Here is a 16,091-nt window from a genome sequence, read left to right as displayed (position 1 = left end):
CTAATGTGATTCAGTGCAATCATATCTTTAGCAAAACACAGCTGGCAATTTGAGCTGGAAAAAACTGGAACACGTGGACATTTCCATATAATTACTGCTGATCTCTATAATTACTACAAATCATAGAACACCATCAGCTTTCTGTCCCCGTGAACAGCGTTTTATATTGATTTAATTGACGAATGTGCCGCAATAAGGTCTGGTTATTGCTAATTAATACCTCCGGACCCCTGGAATTAAATTCCATTTGGAGTGAATATAACCGTTATTATCGCCGGCTGCCCTGTTGAGAGATACCTCAGGTATTTATGTATATCAGCTTCAAAGACTCGGTGTGTTTTTAATCCTGAATATGAAAAAAATAAATAATAAATCTAATATACCAAGATCTACATTTAGCGATTTATGAAAATAATCAATTTGTGTACTTGATGCTGAAAATTGTAAAAGCTGACGGCTGCACAGAGAGACACACACAAGGAAATATAGCAAAGAAGGAAAAGAAAAGTGTGTTTTAAATAAAGGTTTACAGTGTGCATTACTTACCCTGGGCCCTGTCTTTTCCATGTATCCTTCCTTCAGAAAGTTCCGGGTAAGTTTGGGTACCAGCTGAAAACAACAAGCAAAGCGAACGGATGAAGAACAACACCACGAAGATACAAAGGCCCCGTTCACACCTGGCATTAACATGCGTCTTGGGTGATCCGATCACAAGTGGACAGCTCTAAGTACGTCAGTTCACACCTGCGTCTACAGTGACCACTTGTGATTGGATCTCACTTCTACGCTCTGTATGCAAATAGGGATGCTAATTATGAAAAATGTTCTTAAACGATAACCGACCCTCGTTTACTGATTATTAACCGACAAGATTTATGCCTCGCATGCAACGATGCGCCAGCTGCAGTGTATGAGCACAACAGACAACTGAGTCTCCAGTTCACCGTACGGGAGGTTAACTTAGCAGATAGATAACTTGGATGTTGCGTGTAGTGTCGCCGACATGCAGCCACGTTCCCAGTAAAAGTCTCCACCGCCGGAAATCAAAACAATACAGACTGGAGATGCTTTTCATTACGCTAACTTATGCTTCCTTGCGTCCTCTGTGTCCCACTGTGTGTGTGTTTGTGTGCGTGTGTGTGTAATCACCTCAGCATCTGTAGCTCCAGGAAAGGCCACCAATAAATAGTGAAGCTGAACTGCACGGATCGTATTGAACCAGTCTACGATCTCCTGATGAAGACAGAGAGGAGAGACAGTCTGTGAGTTATTCCTGTCATTATTTTTATTCCCCTTTATCACTTAGAAAGATAATACCGGAGGTTTGTGTGAAGTCTCTGAGGATAACACAGCTCAGACGCAGCCACAAAATATTATCACATGATTGATAATCACAATCATCACATATACTACTATCATGACTATCTTGTATTGTAAAAAAAAGTGCAAAGCAAATCTGTCTGAACTAAATAAGTCTGTCACAATAACTGTAATATTGCATGGGATGGCACGCAACCGCCACAACCGCTATGTTCACGTTTTTTTCTTTTTTGAATTCTTTGCAATAAAAGCGACGCATTTTTTACACTCCGCTACAAACGACAGCAGCGTGACGAGGCGCTGAGCGTCTATTCTGTGCTGAGCGCTGCACATACGGGTTTTTTTTCTGGTTGTTGAGAGTTGAAAAATTAACTTTGGGGTAAAACTCCACAAAGACCAACCGTCACATCCTACAAGTGCTGGACAACAACAATGGAGGAGAAATGAATACACATAGACTGACGGGACCGTCCTGTCTCCCTACGTGGTTCATCAAATTCCCTTCATCGAGAGCATGTACTCATAGCAACCAGACGCAACCAATCCCCTTCTTTGTTCTGCATTTAACAATAAACAAGTATTTAATTCGTCATCTTTGTCATTTAAAAAGCAACAATATACCTAATAATAGACGAACAATAAAGCACTAAAATCTGAATAAATAAAGTCATCCCATAAAGAAAAAAAAGTTGCAATAATACCGCATATCGCGCTGTTAAAAAGCCAATTATCATCACCACCGGGGAAATTCCTTCACCACGACAGCCCTACATCTGAGGGTGCTTTCACATCAGGGACCCGGGCCCGGATCCGAGTCCACTTGTCCCTGAAGTCCAGCTTGTTTGATTAGTGTGAACACTCCGAACCGTACTCGGGCACGGCTCGTCGATCCGTGCCCACAACACACACAATATATGTACTTTGTGTTTGGAGTGCATGTGCTTCTTTTCTTTGGTTTTGTCTGCATTGAAACATGAGACATGTGCATCTTGTGAATAGTTGGTCAGAATGTAATTCGGATTGTATTTTCTAAATCAGTTCATGTTTCTGATGCTGCGTTCGATGCAGCGGACTCTGAAATGTTAGACCACAAATAACTTCTCGACCAGACGTCAACACTGAACTCTTCCGTATATTTCAATCATGAATGATGGATGTGGAGCTTGAATGTCATCAGCTAATGGATTTCATCAGCAGGCAGAAATTGTTACAGATGGTCTGAAAAGGTTTGAAGACTCGCCCACAACAACAACAACCACACCTACCAGGTAGTTTCAACACTTAATGAGATGGATGACAAATATTCGATGTCAATGGCAACTTATGCTGTAATTAAAGTTAGTTAAACAGTTAAGAAAACAGTTAGAAGGAAAGTCTATGATATATTTACAGCCCTGCACCATCACTGTTCTGTTTAGGCTCTGTTAAATGCACAGATCACCACACACAGTACAGAGATACAGACCTTGCCGTTGTCATGGTAGACGAAGATGTTGCGGGTGCTGTAGTCTTTGAGGTAGGTGATCTGCAGGCCGTTGGGGTTTCCTATCTTCTCAGGCTGGAAGGTCGCGTTGATGGTATCCACCTTGATCATTGCTTTGGGCTCCTTAGCCTGCAGGAGAGAGGAGAGGAGGAGAGGTGGACACAATAAGAGGGAGGAGAGGGAGAAGAGGGAGGAGAAGAGGAGAGGTGGAGATAGGCATTGAATAAATAAATAAATAAATAAATAAAAAGATAAATAAAAAAAATGTTAAAATACAAAAATAAAAAAAATAAAAAATAAATAAAATAAATAAATAAATAAATAAATAAAATAAATAAAATAAATAAATAAATAAAAATAAATAAAATAAATAAAATAAATAAATAAATAAATAGTGTATATCTACACATTGTTTCCACTATTAGAATGAAATGACAGCTGTTTTGTTATTATTCTATTTAATGCAAATTTTTTCATGTGTTTTTAATTTTTTGGTTTTCCATTTTAGATATAATTATGTGATTAATTGTTTAAAGTTCATTTAAATAATAAACACATACATCATGAATGAAATGGACTGGGACCAATTAATAAAAGTTGTCATGATAAAAAACTTTTTTCTGCCACTGCTTCACCAGAAGTGTAGTTATGTAGTGAAGGCGTGTGCAGGGAGTCACGGCTTGGGGGCCACATTTTGTGCCCTTTCTAACCATGAAAACCAAATCTAGAGCTATAATATCTACACATCAGTCAGCATCGCTAATAACCATCCCGCCTGAGACCGACACTAATCCCAGCACGCCTGTTTGTGGAAGCTGTGCTTTAACCTGTCCTGACTTGAATTTAAATGGGAACAGAATCTGTGTGTGTGTGTGTGTGCACCTTCTGCCCTTGACCTTAACAGAAAACACACACAGCCATGCTTTTTTTCACTTTACAGATGATTAGATTTTACACTTTTCTGTCACTGTGAGTCTCCCCAGCTTGAGAAAAAACAACAACAAGAGAAAGTGAGACGAATGTGCTAAGCAACCAGCAGACTGTTACTCGTGTCTGAATATTTTACACACCTCAAGGCTTTAACAACCTGAAGCACCTGAGCGACACTTTCTCTTTTATCGCTGCTGTGACTGTATGAGGAGGGTTTTTGTTTTGTTGTTTGCTACAGCAGAGCCACCAGGAGAATACACAGTGAAATACAGAGCGGGGAAAAGAAGTCCTGGAGAACAGGGAGGAAAGGATTTGGTATGCCACAACGCTTATGTTAAAACTCCCTGGAAACCCCATATATACAAAAAATGAAAGGGACAGTCTCTTTTTCTGGTATATTTTAAATATATTATTCCCACTTCCCTTGAGCTGGTTCACTGTGACAAACAAAGCGCTCCCAGTGCTTCCAGCCCTAATTGGTTTGGGTGGCGTACAGCTTAGTGAATCAGCTTCACTGACAGAGAGGACAGTCTGCTGGTTAAGCTTGTCTGAGCACGCTCACAGAGACGCAGCCGAGGGAGCGGGTACACACTCGGTATGGTTATAAAGAGTGTGTAAAAAATACTGCAGCACATGATGCGGGGGTTTTGTTTACAGAACATTTGATGTCCGTAACCCTCTGAGACCCACAATAGACCCGTTTTAGTCTGCAGAAATATTCATATACACCATTTTAGAATAGGAGAAAATAACACAATTATACTGCATGAAAAAACTCCTTAATTAAGGTATTTGTGTTGTGGTTGCATGTGTGTGTAGGTGGGTGTCGCACATGTGCTGGAAGACGTACAACACTAACTAAAGGGCTCTGTCTAATTACAGGAGAGGTTGCTGGTGTCTTGCAGGCACAGTTTTGTGCAGGTGAAGAAGTGTGTGTGTGTTTAGCTGCATGCGATGTGGCCACAGTAAAGTGTTAATTAAAAGTGGCTGCTTACGTCATATTTGGTGAAATACTTCAGAGTCCCCTCCCTCTCCGAGAGGACGAATCGCCTGCTGAGGAACTGCCCGTTGTCCCGCCCTCTCTTCATCAACAGGCCGTCTCTAGTTCCTGCAGGAAACCAGCAAAAAGGTCATTTGTTATTAGCATGAAAGTGTTCTTGTTTTAATGCATGTGAGCGTGTGTGTGTGTGTGTGTGTGTGTGTGTGTGTGTGTGTGTGGACACACTCACCTTCCTCATATATAAAGTTCTTGCCAGGCTCAGAGAACTCCTTCCTCTCGTACTTTGCTCTAATCCACTGCTCCCTCAACGTCCTGAACACACAAACAGATGAAGTGTCAACAGAGCTCGCTTGTAAAAAGTAGCAGCTGAAAGCAGACGACTTAAAGACGTCTCGTGTACTTTGTGGTAGATGAGAAAGAGGCTGGGCTTAAAGCATAGTGAAGGCTGACAGAAGACTAGAAAGAGCACCAACTGTTCTGCTCAAGTAGATCAGTTCATCATTTACTGCCTATTTCAGTAAAAGTATAAAGATTTTTTTATTTTATAAATGTTCTGGTTCTGAAAAGTGAAGCCAACACTGAGGTGCATTAAACCTGCATTCTTTCTAACAGCCTGCAGGGGGCGACTCCTCTGGTTGAGAGTAACGTTGTTATCTTTATGACTAAGGCTGTATTCCAAACCGCCAACTACATACTACTGACAAACGCAGTACACACTGCATACTGCGTTCCTCAGTAGTATGAAACGATTAAAGTGATGTATTTAGCAGTATGTCAGACCAGGCTTTAGCCTTTAAACCAGCTCTTAAAGCACTGGATAAAAAAAAAAAAAAACTCATACCACTATTACAATATTATCGAAAAATACAACTTTGATTGTGTTGTTTCTGTTGTGTTTGTTTACTTTATAAGATACTGCAGGTTTAAACTATTTATTCTAACAGATCATAATGAAGTCAGAGAACCAGGATCATCAACGAGGGGAGACGGGAAATATAAAACATTGCTCCACAACATTTAATCAAACAGATTTTTCAGTTACAGCAACTAAACAGTGGACTGATCTCCCTCCAGATATTCTCTCTCCTCTTTTAATCTATTTAAAGAAAAATAAATAGTTGAATTGAAACGCTACACTTAAATGACAGAAGAACAAATCCTATTCTTTGTCAACAACTTGTTTATCTTTGTGTGTGCGTTTGATCCTCGACTCTGATAGCAGGTTGACTTCCTCTGACTTTAAAAACAGATGCCAATAAAAAACCTAATGGGTCAAGTTGAGTCAGCTCTTTTTGTACATTGAACCGAGAGGGAACACACACCCACATTCCTCTGCAGCAGTCTGTATTACTAACGATCGCAGGAGGTGCTTCATGCATGTGTGTATAAATGTGTGCTGGAGGAAGGTGTGGAGATCTGATCTGGCCTCAGGCTCATGTTTACAGATACAGCGGTGAGCTACTCCTTCCATTCAAAACACGCACACTACATTACTCAGTGAAACAAAGACACTCGGCAGCTTGTGCATCAGTTTATGCCACATGAAGAGGTTTGTTCTTCTCTAAAAACTCCCCGCTTCACATTAATACAATTCCAAACATTCCTGTCTGGGAGCTGCCCGCTGCAGTAACACAGCAACACAACACACATGATACCAGACAGCCGGAGTGAGTCTACAGGAGAGTGCATCAGAGACAGCCGACAAAAAACACTTCAGAAATGGTTTCAAAAACGGTGTTGGTTGGCTTTGACTTAATTCTCACAATATGGCAGACAATAACCGTCATTAAGGACTTCCCGGACGGTCAGTGGTCTTCTCTCTCATCAGCAGCAAACTGCTTTATAAGATCAAATAAAGTTGCACATTTAGAAGCAGTGTTTCCGCTCTAATTGTAAAGGCCTGACAAAAATAACACCAAATATCCACTCCTGTGTTTCCCCTGTATTCATTCTGCAGCGGAGCAACGCCACGAGTCCATAAACGAGGTGTTTGTGGTCAGTTCACGTCTGTAATAACAGCAGGACAGTCGAGTGTCTGCTATGTAAACTGCTAGTAAGTGCTGTAATGTAGCCCCGGTGTGTTTGATGTGGAGTGAGCACTGTGCCGGACTCCTTTTATAAAACAGCCTTTTAAACGCTACATTCTCTGCTTAGTTAAGCATGCAGATAACACACCAGTCATCATTTAGTTTTAATGAGAACTCAACTCCTGGCATTTGCTTCCTGGTGTTCTTTTGGAAAAGGGAAATAACAGGAGGCAAACAGGCCAGGTGTAAACAGGCCAGGTGTAAACAGGCCAGGTGTAAACAGGCCAGGTGTAAACAGGCCAGGTGTAAACAGGCAAACCAGCTATAAAATGTGAGTATTTTCTTTTTAAATAAGTGACGGGCGGCGGATCTAATTTATGCCGATATAAAGAGTGGTCATGTGGATTTGAATGTGTAGAATCTGGCAAAATCTAGCGGTGAGATTGCAGACTGCAGACCGACTGAAACGTCTCCCGTGTGCCAAACGTGTTGGAGAACTACGGCGGCAGCAGTCAACCTAGAGGAAACACTCGGGGCGCTTTCACATTAGGTACGATTGATCCGTGCCGTGACCGAGTACGATTGCCCCCCCTCTTCGTTCAGCTTTCACATTAGAAAAGTTTTACATAAAACTCACCAATACTGTCGTCGTTAGTCTTTATAACAACACCAACTCTGGTCTGGTTGAAATAAACTCTTATTTCACAGAGTTTGATGTGAAAATATGCCGACTCTATACGCTGTTTCCCCTCGCTGTCTCTCTCTCTCTCTGTCCGCTGAGCAGCTGAGCGGCTCTCGTTCTTCGGAGGCAGAACATTAAACTCGCTAAATAAAATAACAAACATCGCCCGACCCCATCGTCTACTATTGTCCATATTTTAAGGAACCTCTCGCCTGCCTTCCTGCTTTATCACCTGGGCTATGGCCGCTGCGCACAGATACAGACATACTGTAGATATGAAACAGTTTTATGTATACAGATTTCGGAGGAGACCGGCGGCGTTGGAAAGAGCCTGCCCTTTCTAAACTACTCGCTAACTGCTAACGTTACTCTCGTTAAATAGCGGCCCACTTCCGTGTTTTGATACGGTTGGCTTTCACACCTGATGCGAACCGTACCCGATTACACATGATCCGTACTCCAGACCACCTTTTCAAGTGGACTGGAGTACGGATCGACGAACCGTGCCCGGGTACGGTACGGGGGTTCACACTAATCAATCTAACTGGACTTTGGGGACAAGTGTACTCAGATCCGGGCCCGGATCCCTGATTCAAAAGCACCCTAAGAAGGATTATAAATTAGGACTTTAGCTCTGGACCTGCCAACAACCGAGTTATAACAATTATAGAGTTATTATATAGTCTATTGTTTGTGGGTGAATTGACAGCTGCTCTAATAGCAGCTATTAGCCAAGAGTCATGTCCTCACAGGTTACACACACTGACACTGGTTCATACATCCAGTGCCAAAAGGCTGACACTCAGTCACGACTGAGTCATTAAGAAGTAATATTACAAAATCATATAATGTCATAATCACTTAGTGAAACTGCAGATCTGCAGGGAGGCATCATAGCAGGAAGCATGAAACAGAAGACATTTAAAACATAGAAGAGGAGGAGGATGGACACAAGCTGTTAGAGACCAGAGGAAAAAGTACAAAGGTGGAGAAACTGACTGTTAATGAGGAACGGTTAGCGTTTGTGTTCAGGGCGAGAACGAGGCAATGTTCTTAGTCAAGAACACTTATTTCACAGCGGAGACGAGTCTAAAGCGTTTAACATCCTCTTAAAGATCGGGAGACAACACACAGAAAGAACTTATTGTTCTCCTCTTTAATCATATTTCTGTACACTTTAACGTTCTCTGCAATCCTTCAAAACATTTAAAGGTCTTGCGTCTGCGCTCTCATGACATTTAATGATTATAATATTAATCACAACAAAGGAAAAGGAAAATACTGAGCATTCAGTCCAATGTTGGGCTTGTATTGTAAACAATGAGACTTCAACAGCGTGATCAACACGATATACTAACAACATTCAGCGATATAATCCTAATTATTATGAGTTATGAGTCGTGGTGCCGTTCTACTGGACTTCGCTTCACAGCCAGAATGTTAAAAATGCCTTGAATGGCAGACTCAAAGCCCAGACTTGAATCCCATTAATCATCTTTCCACAGACAACCTGACCAAGCTTGAGCAAATCTGCCTGGTAGGGAAGCAGGAAATAGAGAGCTGTAGAGCGCCGTCACAGGGGCTGAATATTTCACACTGAAACAGCTGAATGGTTTCCAAACATACTTTATCTCCAACTACTACTGCTCAGTGTGAGGAGGACAGAGCTTTAAACCCTGCAACCTTGCAAGTATGATTTCAAACAACATCTTAAAAAGCAGAAAACACCTTCAGATGTAAATGAGAACATGTTAGAAAGTCAGCTTCTCTGTGAAACTATCAATTTATGGAGGAAACTTTTAAAATCTTATAATAATCAAGTTCCACTCGAACTGAAAAACTACAAAAAAAAATTTAAATAAATTGAATATCAATATATTATGTACACAAGAATAACTTTGATATTATAAAACTGAATTAAAATAAAATCTTGTATATGACCCGGGGAAGATGCGCTTGGGGGCGACCTTGACTCAAGAGTCATATTGATTTATACAAACTTGGTGTTTATGCATACAATTTTATTTTCAAATGTTGAAGTTGCTCTTACTTTAACTGTTACATAACACATAGATCACCAGGGACGCTGAGCCTACAGTGAAGAATTCACCAAAGTTGAACTCTACGCAAACGTGAATATGCGAAATTGCTTCGCCACAAAGTGAATGTTTTCTCACCCCAAAGGGGGGCTACCGTACGATGCCTGTGATCAGGGTCCGAAATTAACACCCGCCAAGTGCCAAATGCGGCCGCTTCTGTCCTCTGCTCTCTGTGTCGGAGTTTGACACACACACACACACACACACACACACACACACACACACACACACACACACACACACACACAACAGTGCCATGCAGCAGCAAGATGCAGAGATGCAGAGATGCAGAGATCCTTTATGATCGAGAAGAGGATTCACTCGTGGGGGAAAAATGCTGAACTGAACTGAATTTCTATCTTTTCGTATCTCTTATTGCTAAATCTCTGAAAAGTGGTGTTTTTTGTTTTATTTATTGAACTCTGGACTCTTTATTTCCGGTGAATGTTAATTGGACTTGCATTTTATTATCTTACACTTAACTCCCCAGATCCACTTAGTTTGAACCAATCTAACAGCATCCAGTCAAGTTCCAGGAGAAAACCATGAAGAACTAACGTTACGTTACTGAGCACCAGTTGGATCCAGTTACTCTGCTGTTAAAATGACGATACAGTTGATGCAGAGTGCATATGGCTTTTTTAGGACTAGAGATCTGAGTTGGGACTTGAGTGCACAGACTTGAGACTTACTTGTGACATGCAAAACAATGACTTGGTCCCACCTCTGGTAGCCTTTACCCAGTGAAATGTTACCATGTCGGTGAATTTAAACTACTGCTTGCAATCCGAGGATATATATATAGACACCTCACATGGGATTTTTTTTTTTTTTTTTTTTTTTTACCGTAGTATTTTGTATCGAGAATCGTGGAAATCACTGGTATTGGTATCGACTACTAGATTTCTGGTATAATGAGATGTCTAATATGGTAAAGCATTCAAAAGATGGGAAGGGTTTTTAAATACAAGCAGGTGATAAAGTGACTGGAATAACTCTTAAAGATAAAGTAATGGATTTAAGGCTTTACGTTCATACTGTATGTGTGTACATATGTTCAAAAATAGCTCCGTTCTTCAAACAAACACACACATGTACTAACAAAAACAGGAATGGTTACACATGATCACACACTGGTGAAAACACAATGTTTAAAAAAGAAAATGTATGAATTGTACCTCTGATAGCATATTTTTTTTTTTATATGTGTGTGTGTGTGTGTGTGTGTTGCTATGGTTACTCACTGGCCGTCTCTGTAGGTTGGTTTGTAGTAGTAGACGGGAACAGCAGCCTCGTATTTACTCTTCATCAGGTCATTACCATTCTCAGCCATGAACTAACAAAACACACACATGAACTGAGACTGTTGAAGGGTGAACGACACCTTGGCAAACCTTTATCTGCTCAACAGGAGAACAAACCCAACAGGAATACAATCTTTAGCGATGTTACAATAATAACTAATAAATCAGAGAGCTGAGATGATAAATGCAACACATTCTGTTTAGATGAAGATGTGCAGAGCACCGACATCATTTATTATCTGGTTTCTGTGAAGCCCCGGCACGGTTTCAAGGAACTCTGGGCACGAATGTGTTGTTGTAACATTAAAATATGATTGATGGGTACTTGATTTATTTCCCAATAAAGGCTTCAAAATGAAAAGTGGAAACTTTTTTCCTCTTGTGATGCTTCTTAATTTTAAGTGGTACCTTTTATAGTCCGTAGTTTACTTTTCCATAATCACATCTGTAGTAAGATCAGTCATCCATCATTAATCGGTAATATCACGTAGCGTAGCAAATATGTGACTTTTATGAGGGAGGACATTTGATACGGTATCTAAAAAATTTGGAAAACATTTTAGCTTTTTCATTTTTCTCTCTCTCAGCACCCATTTCAAACGTTATCACCCGACTGAATGGACGTTATCAGCGGTTATCACCACCGTTACAACGCTTCAGACGGCCAAAACTGCACCTACCACGTTGTGAAAGTGAAACTTAACGTTGTGAACTGGAACAAAACAACTTTAGGTTTAGGAAAAAAAATAGTGGTTTGGGTTACAATAAGTATGTTACTAACTATGTACACAAATACATAAACTGAGCTGAGAGTGGCAGGTGGTTGTTGTGGAAGCAAATTGTTCGTCAACCAGCTTTTTCAAATTATCACCTCAGTTTCATACCGTGAGCTCAACCTTCCAACCCAGAGAAATGTTACTTAAAAAGAACAGAAAAGAAAGGTCTTAGTCATTGAAACTCCTGTTTATCCTTTGACTGAATTACAGATGGATCAGATTTTGTTAATAAATAACAAATCAACACAAAAACAAGCAAGTACAGATCCCAAAACATTGAGCAGCTGTCTCACCTCGACCTCGTGATCCTCCCAGTGGGAGAGGCTCAGGGACTTGACCTTGCTGATGTCGGGGAAGTTGCGGTGGATCCCGGAGCAGTCCAGGCAGATGAACACCCCCAGGGAGCAGGAGCCCCACCCGGGGTCTGCACAGAGGAACACATATAGTATTAGTGTATGGGGATGGATACGAGAAGAGTGTGGTGGGGATGGAGAGAAAAATGGATGAAGAGCGATGGGTGGTTATATTTATCTTGTTAATAGAACAAGCTATAAATCCAGAGAGTCAAAAATACATACCTACCTGGATGTTTTGTAAGGCTAAGAATTAACGCTGCAACTAATGATTGTTTATTTTATTTATCTTTACTGATTCTATCAATGAATCGATCAGTCATTTTTTGATTAATTAATTAATTAATTAATTAATTAATCTTTTAGCCTAATAAATGCCCCAAAAATAGTGAAAACATCATAAGTTCTCAGACACCAAGGAACGGTCCGAAAATAAATATGACATCTTTATTAAATATAATATCAGACTTATATATTATATATAATATTTAGAGAAAAAACAAAAGTCATAAATGAATGAAAAAAATTTATAAAGTCAGAAATTTACGAGACAAAACTCACAAATTTGCAAGATTATACAGTCAGAAATTTATGAGAAAAAAACTTGGATATTCTCTGAGATTAAAGTGGCAAATATATGAGAAAAAACAAATTTGGGAGATCATAAAGTTGTATATTTAATAGAAAAAAAACTTGGATATTCTCTGAGAATAAAGTGGCAAATTTACAAGAAAAAAATCACAAATTTGCAAGATTATAAAGTCGGAATTTTAGGAGAAATTTTTTTTTGATATTCTCTGAGATTAAAGTAGCAAATTAACGAGAAAAAACTCACAAATTTGTGAAATTATATAGTCGTACATTAACGAGACATCTTAAAACATGATTACTGATTATTTGATAATCAGAATTGTTGTTGATAAATTTTATGGCAATAGACTGATCAATCAAAGGAATAGGAACAATTTCTCTGTGAATACACAAACCTAATTTAAAACAATGATACATAAGAGGAGTCTTATGAGAGCAAAACGCATACTGAACAAAGAGCCAATCAAATACGACAAAGAGACAAACAAAAGATAAAACCTTGAGACCATTAACAACCGATGGTGAGACAGCTGTCCATCACAGCACAGTTACTTACACCCTACTACATTTTAAAGTGCCTAAATGCAGAGATGTGTATTTAGACTGTAGTCAGATCACTACTACAGAAATAAATCCTCCTTGATAACTAATATCCTCCTCGCTTCGACCACAACTGTCCTGTCTTTACCAAAATCTACATGAAATGAAAGTTCTTCGTAGTAGCTTTAAGGTCCTGACACACCAAGCAGACGGTCGGTGAGCGTCTGTCAGTCTAGTTTTTGCGGTGTGTCCCGCACCGTCGGCTCTAGTCTGCCCGTTTTTTCGGACGATTCGGCATGTTGAATCGGCGGCGGAGCTCGTCGGTGAGAGAAATCACTCTGATTGGCTGTTCGGCTTAAACGAATCAGTGCATGAGAAGAGAAACGGACGTGAGGCAAGCAAGCCAACAAGTAAAGTCAAGAGGACACACACAGAAGGTTCTTCTCATTTTTCATCTTCATCTCATCTGATCATTCCAACACACGGATATTTTCACAACAACATCTGGAATGAAGCTAAGTGGTGAGTGAGAGCGGTGTGAAAATGATCGACAGACGCCGCTTTGTTTCATGTACGTATCATAACAGCGGCTTGTATATCCTCCGTCCTCGGTCTTCCTGTTTCCCTTTTTGAATGACGACTACAGACCACTGCCACCTGCTGGTGTGGAGAGTTATTTCATCTCACGCAGGCGCAGAACGTACGGGCTAACTGGCCGTCGGCTGTCGTCTTTGCGGTGTGTTCAAATGCAACTTGTCGGCCAAGACAAAGGCAACGCAACAGTCGGCCTTCATCGCCGCTAGGTCTTTGATGACGGATTTGTGTATCTGGGCCTTAAGATGTGTAGAATAATGTCCTATATTGAATTTAATATGAGACATAATTAATTCCTAAATTTCCATTTACTTGAGAAAAAAAAATGATTTAGTTGGAAGTCTTTTCCTCTCACATTCCTTAAAGATTAACCATGCAATATCTATATTTATTTAGTATGTCAGAGGTTATTGCAGTGACTTATTTGGGTAAAACAATCAGCATAAAAGGGCATCAAATCATTTGGCCTACAATATCTTTTAGTTTGTCAGCGAGCCTGAAATCTTTAAACCCTTTAAACTCTAATCCACTTCTTCAGCTGACTGCTTTGCCTTTCTATAGTTCCTATAATGTTTGTAGCCTACCTACATGTTCTATGTGAGCATATAAAGGACCTCCTAGGGGACCTCCATAGCTGTGGTGGGGTGTGTACTGTACAGTAGGAGCCCTTCACTCTGCATGTGGAGACTTGTTGGACTCTGGAAGCTTCTTCTCTGCTTCACCTGCTGAATGTTACCTTCACGTGCTGCAGGAAAACTCTATTCCTCTCAGTTCCTCTCTCACTTCGCCACACAGAATAGCAAAAATATGCACAAAAAAGTTGCACATTTAGTGTTAATGTTAAATATCAAGTACTTTGTCCTGGAATGGTTGGATGAACATGATGTGTTTTAATGATTATAGTCTACCTTTACCTGTTGGCTCAGGTAACTCTGCACCCTCCTGCACTGCACGTCACATCTCTGCAACATTAGTTTCACTTCCTCGTTCAGAACATAATTTAACAGCTAATTAAAGACTCTTCTTACCAGGTGCGCCGCAGTCTGCGCAAGCCTCATTTCCAGGGTTCTGCAGGATCTTCTGCAGAGCTCGAGTTGCTCTCTCATTTACCGTCATGTCAAGATTTCAGATTCCTCCGCTTTCACACAGAGAAAGAGGGAGGCAGGTAAAGGTGTGTCTGTCTCCTCGGCCTCGACTCCCCCACTAGAGTCCTAATCTGGGGGGCAAGTCCGCACAGGTATGATCCCTCCGCGCAGCCAGGTGAGACCAGGTGAGGTGTGCCTCCGCTTGAAGAAGGAGAATCAAATCAAGGCCTCTTCACAAAGTTTTTCAGATAACCATCCGATCTCTCTTCTCTCCTTCACTGCGGTCCTTTAAGAGTTTACAGAGCTGACAGCCTTCAGGTAGGTGGTAGGAGGCTGGAGAGGCTGAGTCCTGCTGCACAAAGTCTGGAGCCAAATCACTGCAACAAGCAGAGGAGGAGGCTGTGTGTGTGTGTGTGTGTGTGTGTGTGTGTGTGTGTGTGTGTGTGTGTGTGTGTGTGTGTGGGTGGAGTGAAACCACTACAGTAGGCTACACACTGACTAGGAAGTGACATGCAGAGGTTGTTCAAACTTGCTTTTCCGCATAATTCGATGTTAGGTAGCTGTGCTGCACATCTCTCTGGTGCCAGGTGTGCAGCAGCAGCAGCAGCAGCATGCTGGACATGTCACCTACTTACCTGTGAGGAGCATTTTGAAGAGGAGCTCGGTGATAAAGTAGATCGGTCACATTATTGAACTGACCTTTAGAAAAGGTTTGAGACTTTGATAATCACAGTTTCCTCATCTAGTTCCTTCAAAGCTTATGAATACCTGTTAATTATTCGCAAATTCATCACACATTTTGTACCTGTTCAAAATGTACCTTAAAGGGAGATTTGTCAAGTATTTATTACTCTTATCAACATGGGAGTGGTGCTTGCTTTATGCAAATGTATGTGTATATATTTATTATTGTGAATTAACAACACAAAACAATAACAGATATTGTCCAGAAACCCTCACAGGTACTGCATTTAGCATAAAACAATATGCTCCAATCATAACATGGCAAACTGCAGCCCAACAGGCAACAACAGCTGTCAGTGTGTCAGTGTGCTGACTTGACTATGACTTGCCCCAAACTGCATGTGATTATCATAAAGTGGACATGTCTGTAAAGGGGAGACTCGTGGGTACCCATAGAACCCATTTACATTCACATATCTGGAGGTCAGAGGTCAAGGGACCCCTTTGAAAATGGACATGACAGTTTTTCCTCGCTGAAATGTAGCGTAAGTTTGGAGCGTTATTTAACCTCCTTTTCTTACAAGCGAGCATGACATGGTTGGTACCGATGGAGTCATCAGGTT

At 40.7% G+C, this 16,091-nt stretch overlaps 1 protein-coding gene across 1 annotated transcript; it reads right to left on the bottom strand.

The window, feature by feature from the left end:
• Nucleotides 1-415: 415 nt before the first annotated feature.
• LOC141765400 (arf-GAP with dual PH domain-containing protein 1-like) lies at nt 416-15,151 on the bottom strand. Its single transcript, XM_074631453.1, has 9 exons — nt 14,728-15,151; nt 11,915-12,045; nt 10,786-10,877; nt 4,963-5,045; nt 4,729-4,841; nt 2,786-2,932; nt 1,150-1,233; nt 547-609; nt 416-457 (listed from the first exon to the last, which is right to left on the bottom strand). The coding sequence occupies exons 1-9, from the start codon at nt 14,813-14,815 to the stop codon at nt 416-418; spliced, it is 843 nt and encodes a 280-aa protein (XP_074487554.1). The 5' UTR covers nt 14,816-15,151.
• Nucleotides 15,152-16,091: the final 940 nt, after the last annotated feature.

Source organism: Sebastes fasciatus, chromosome 3 (assembly GCF_043250625.1).
Source record: "Sebastes fasciatus isolate fSebFas1 chromosome 3, fSebFas1.pri, whole genome shotgun sequence".
Lineage (NCBI taxonomy): Eukaryota > Metazoa > Chordata > Actinopteri > Perciformes > Sebastidae > Sebastes > Sebastes fasciatus.
Note: the sequence above shows the minus strand (reverse complement) of the source record. Positions and strands in the feature narration are given on the sequence as shown.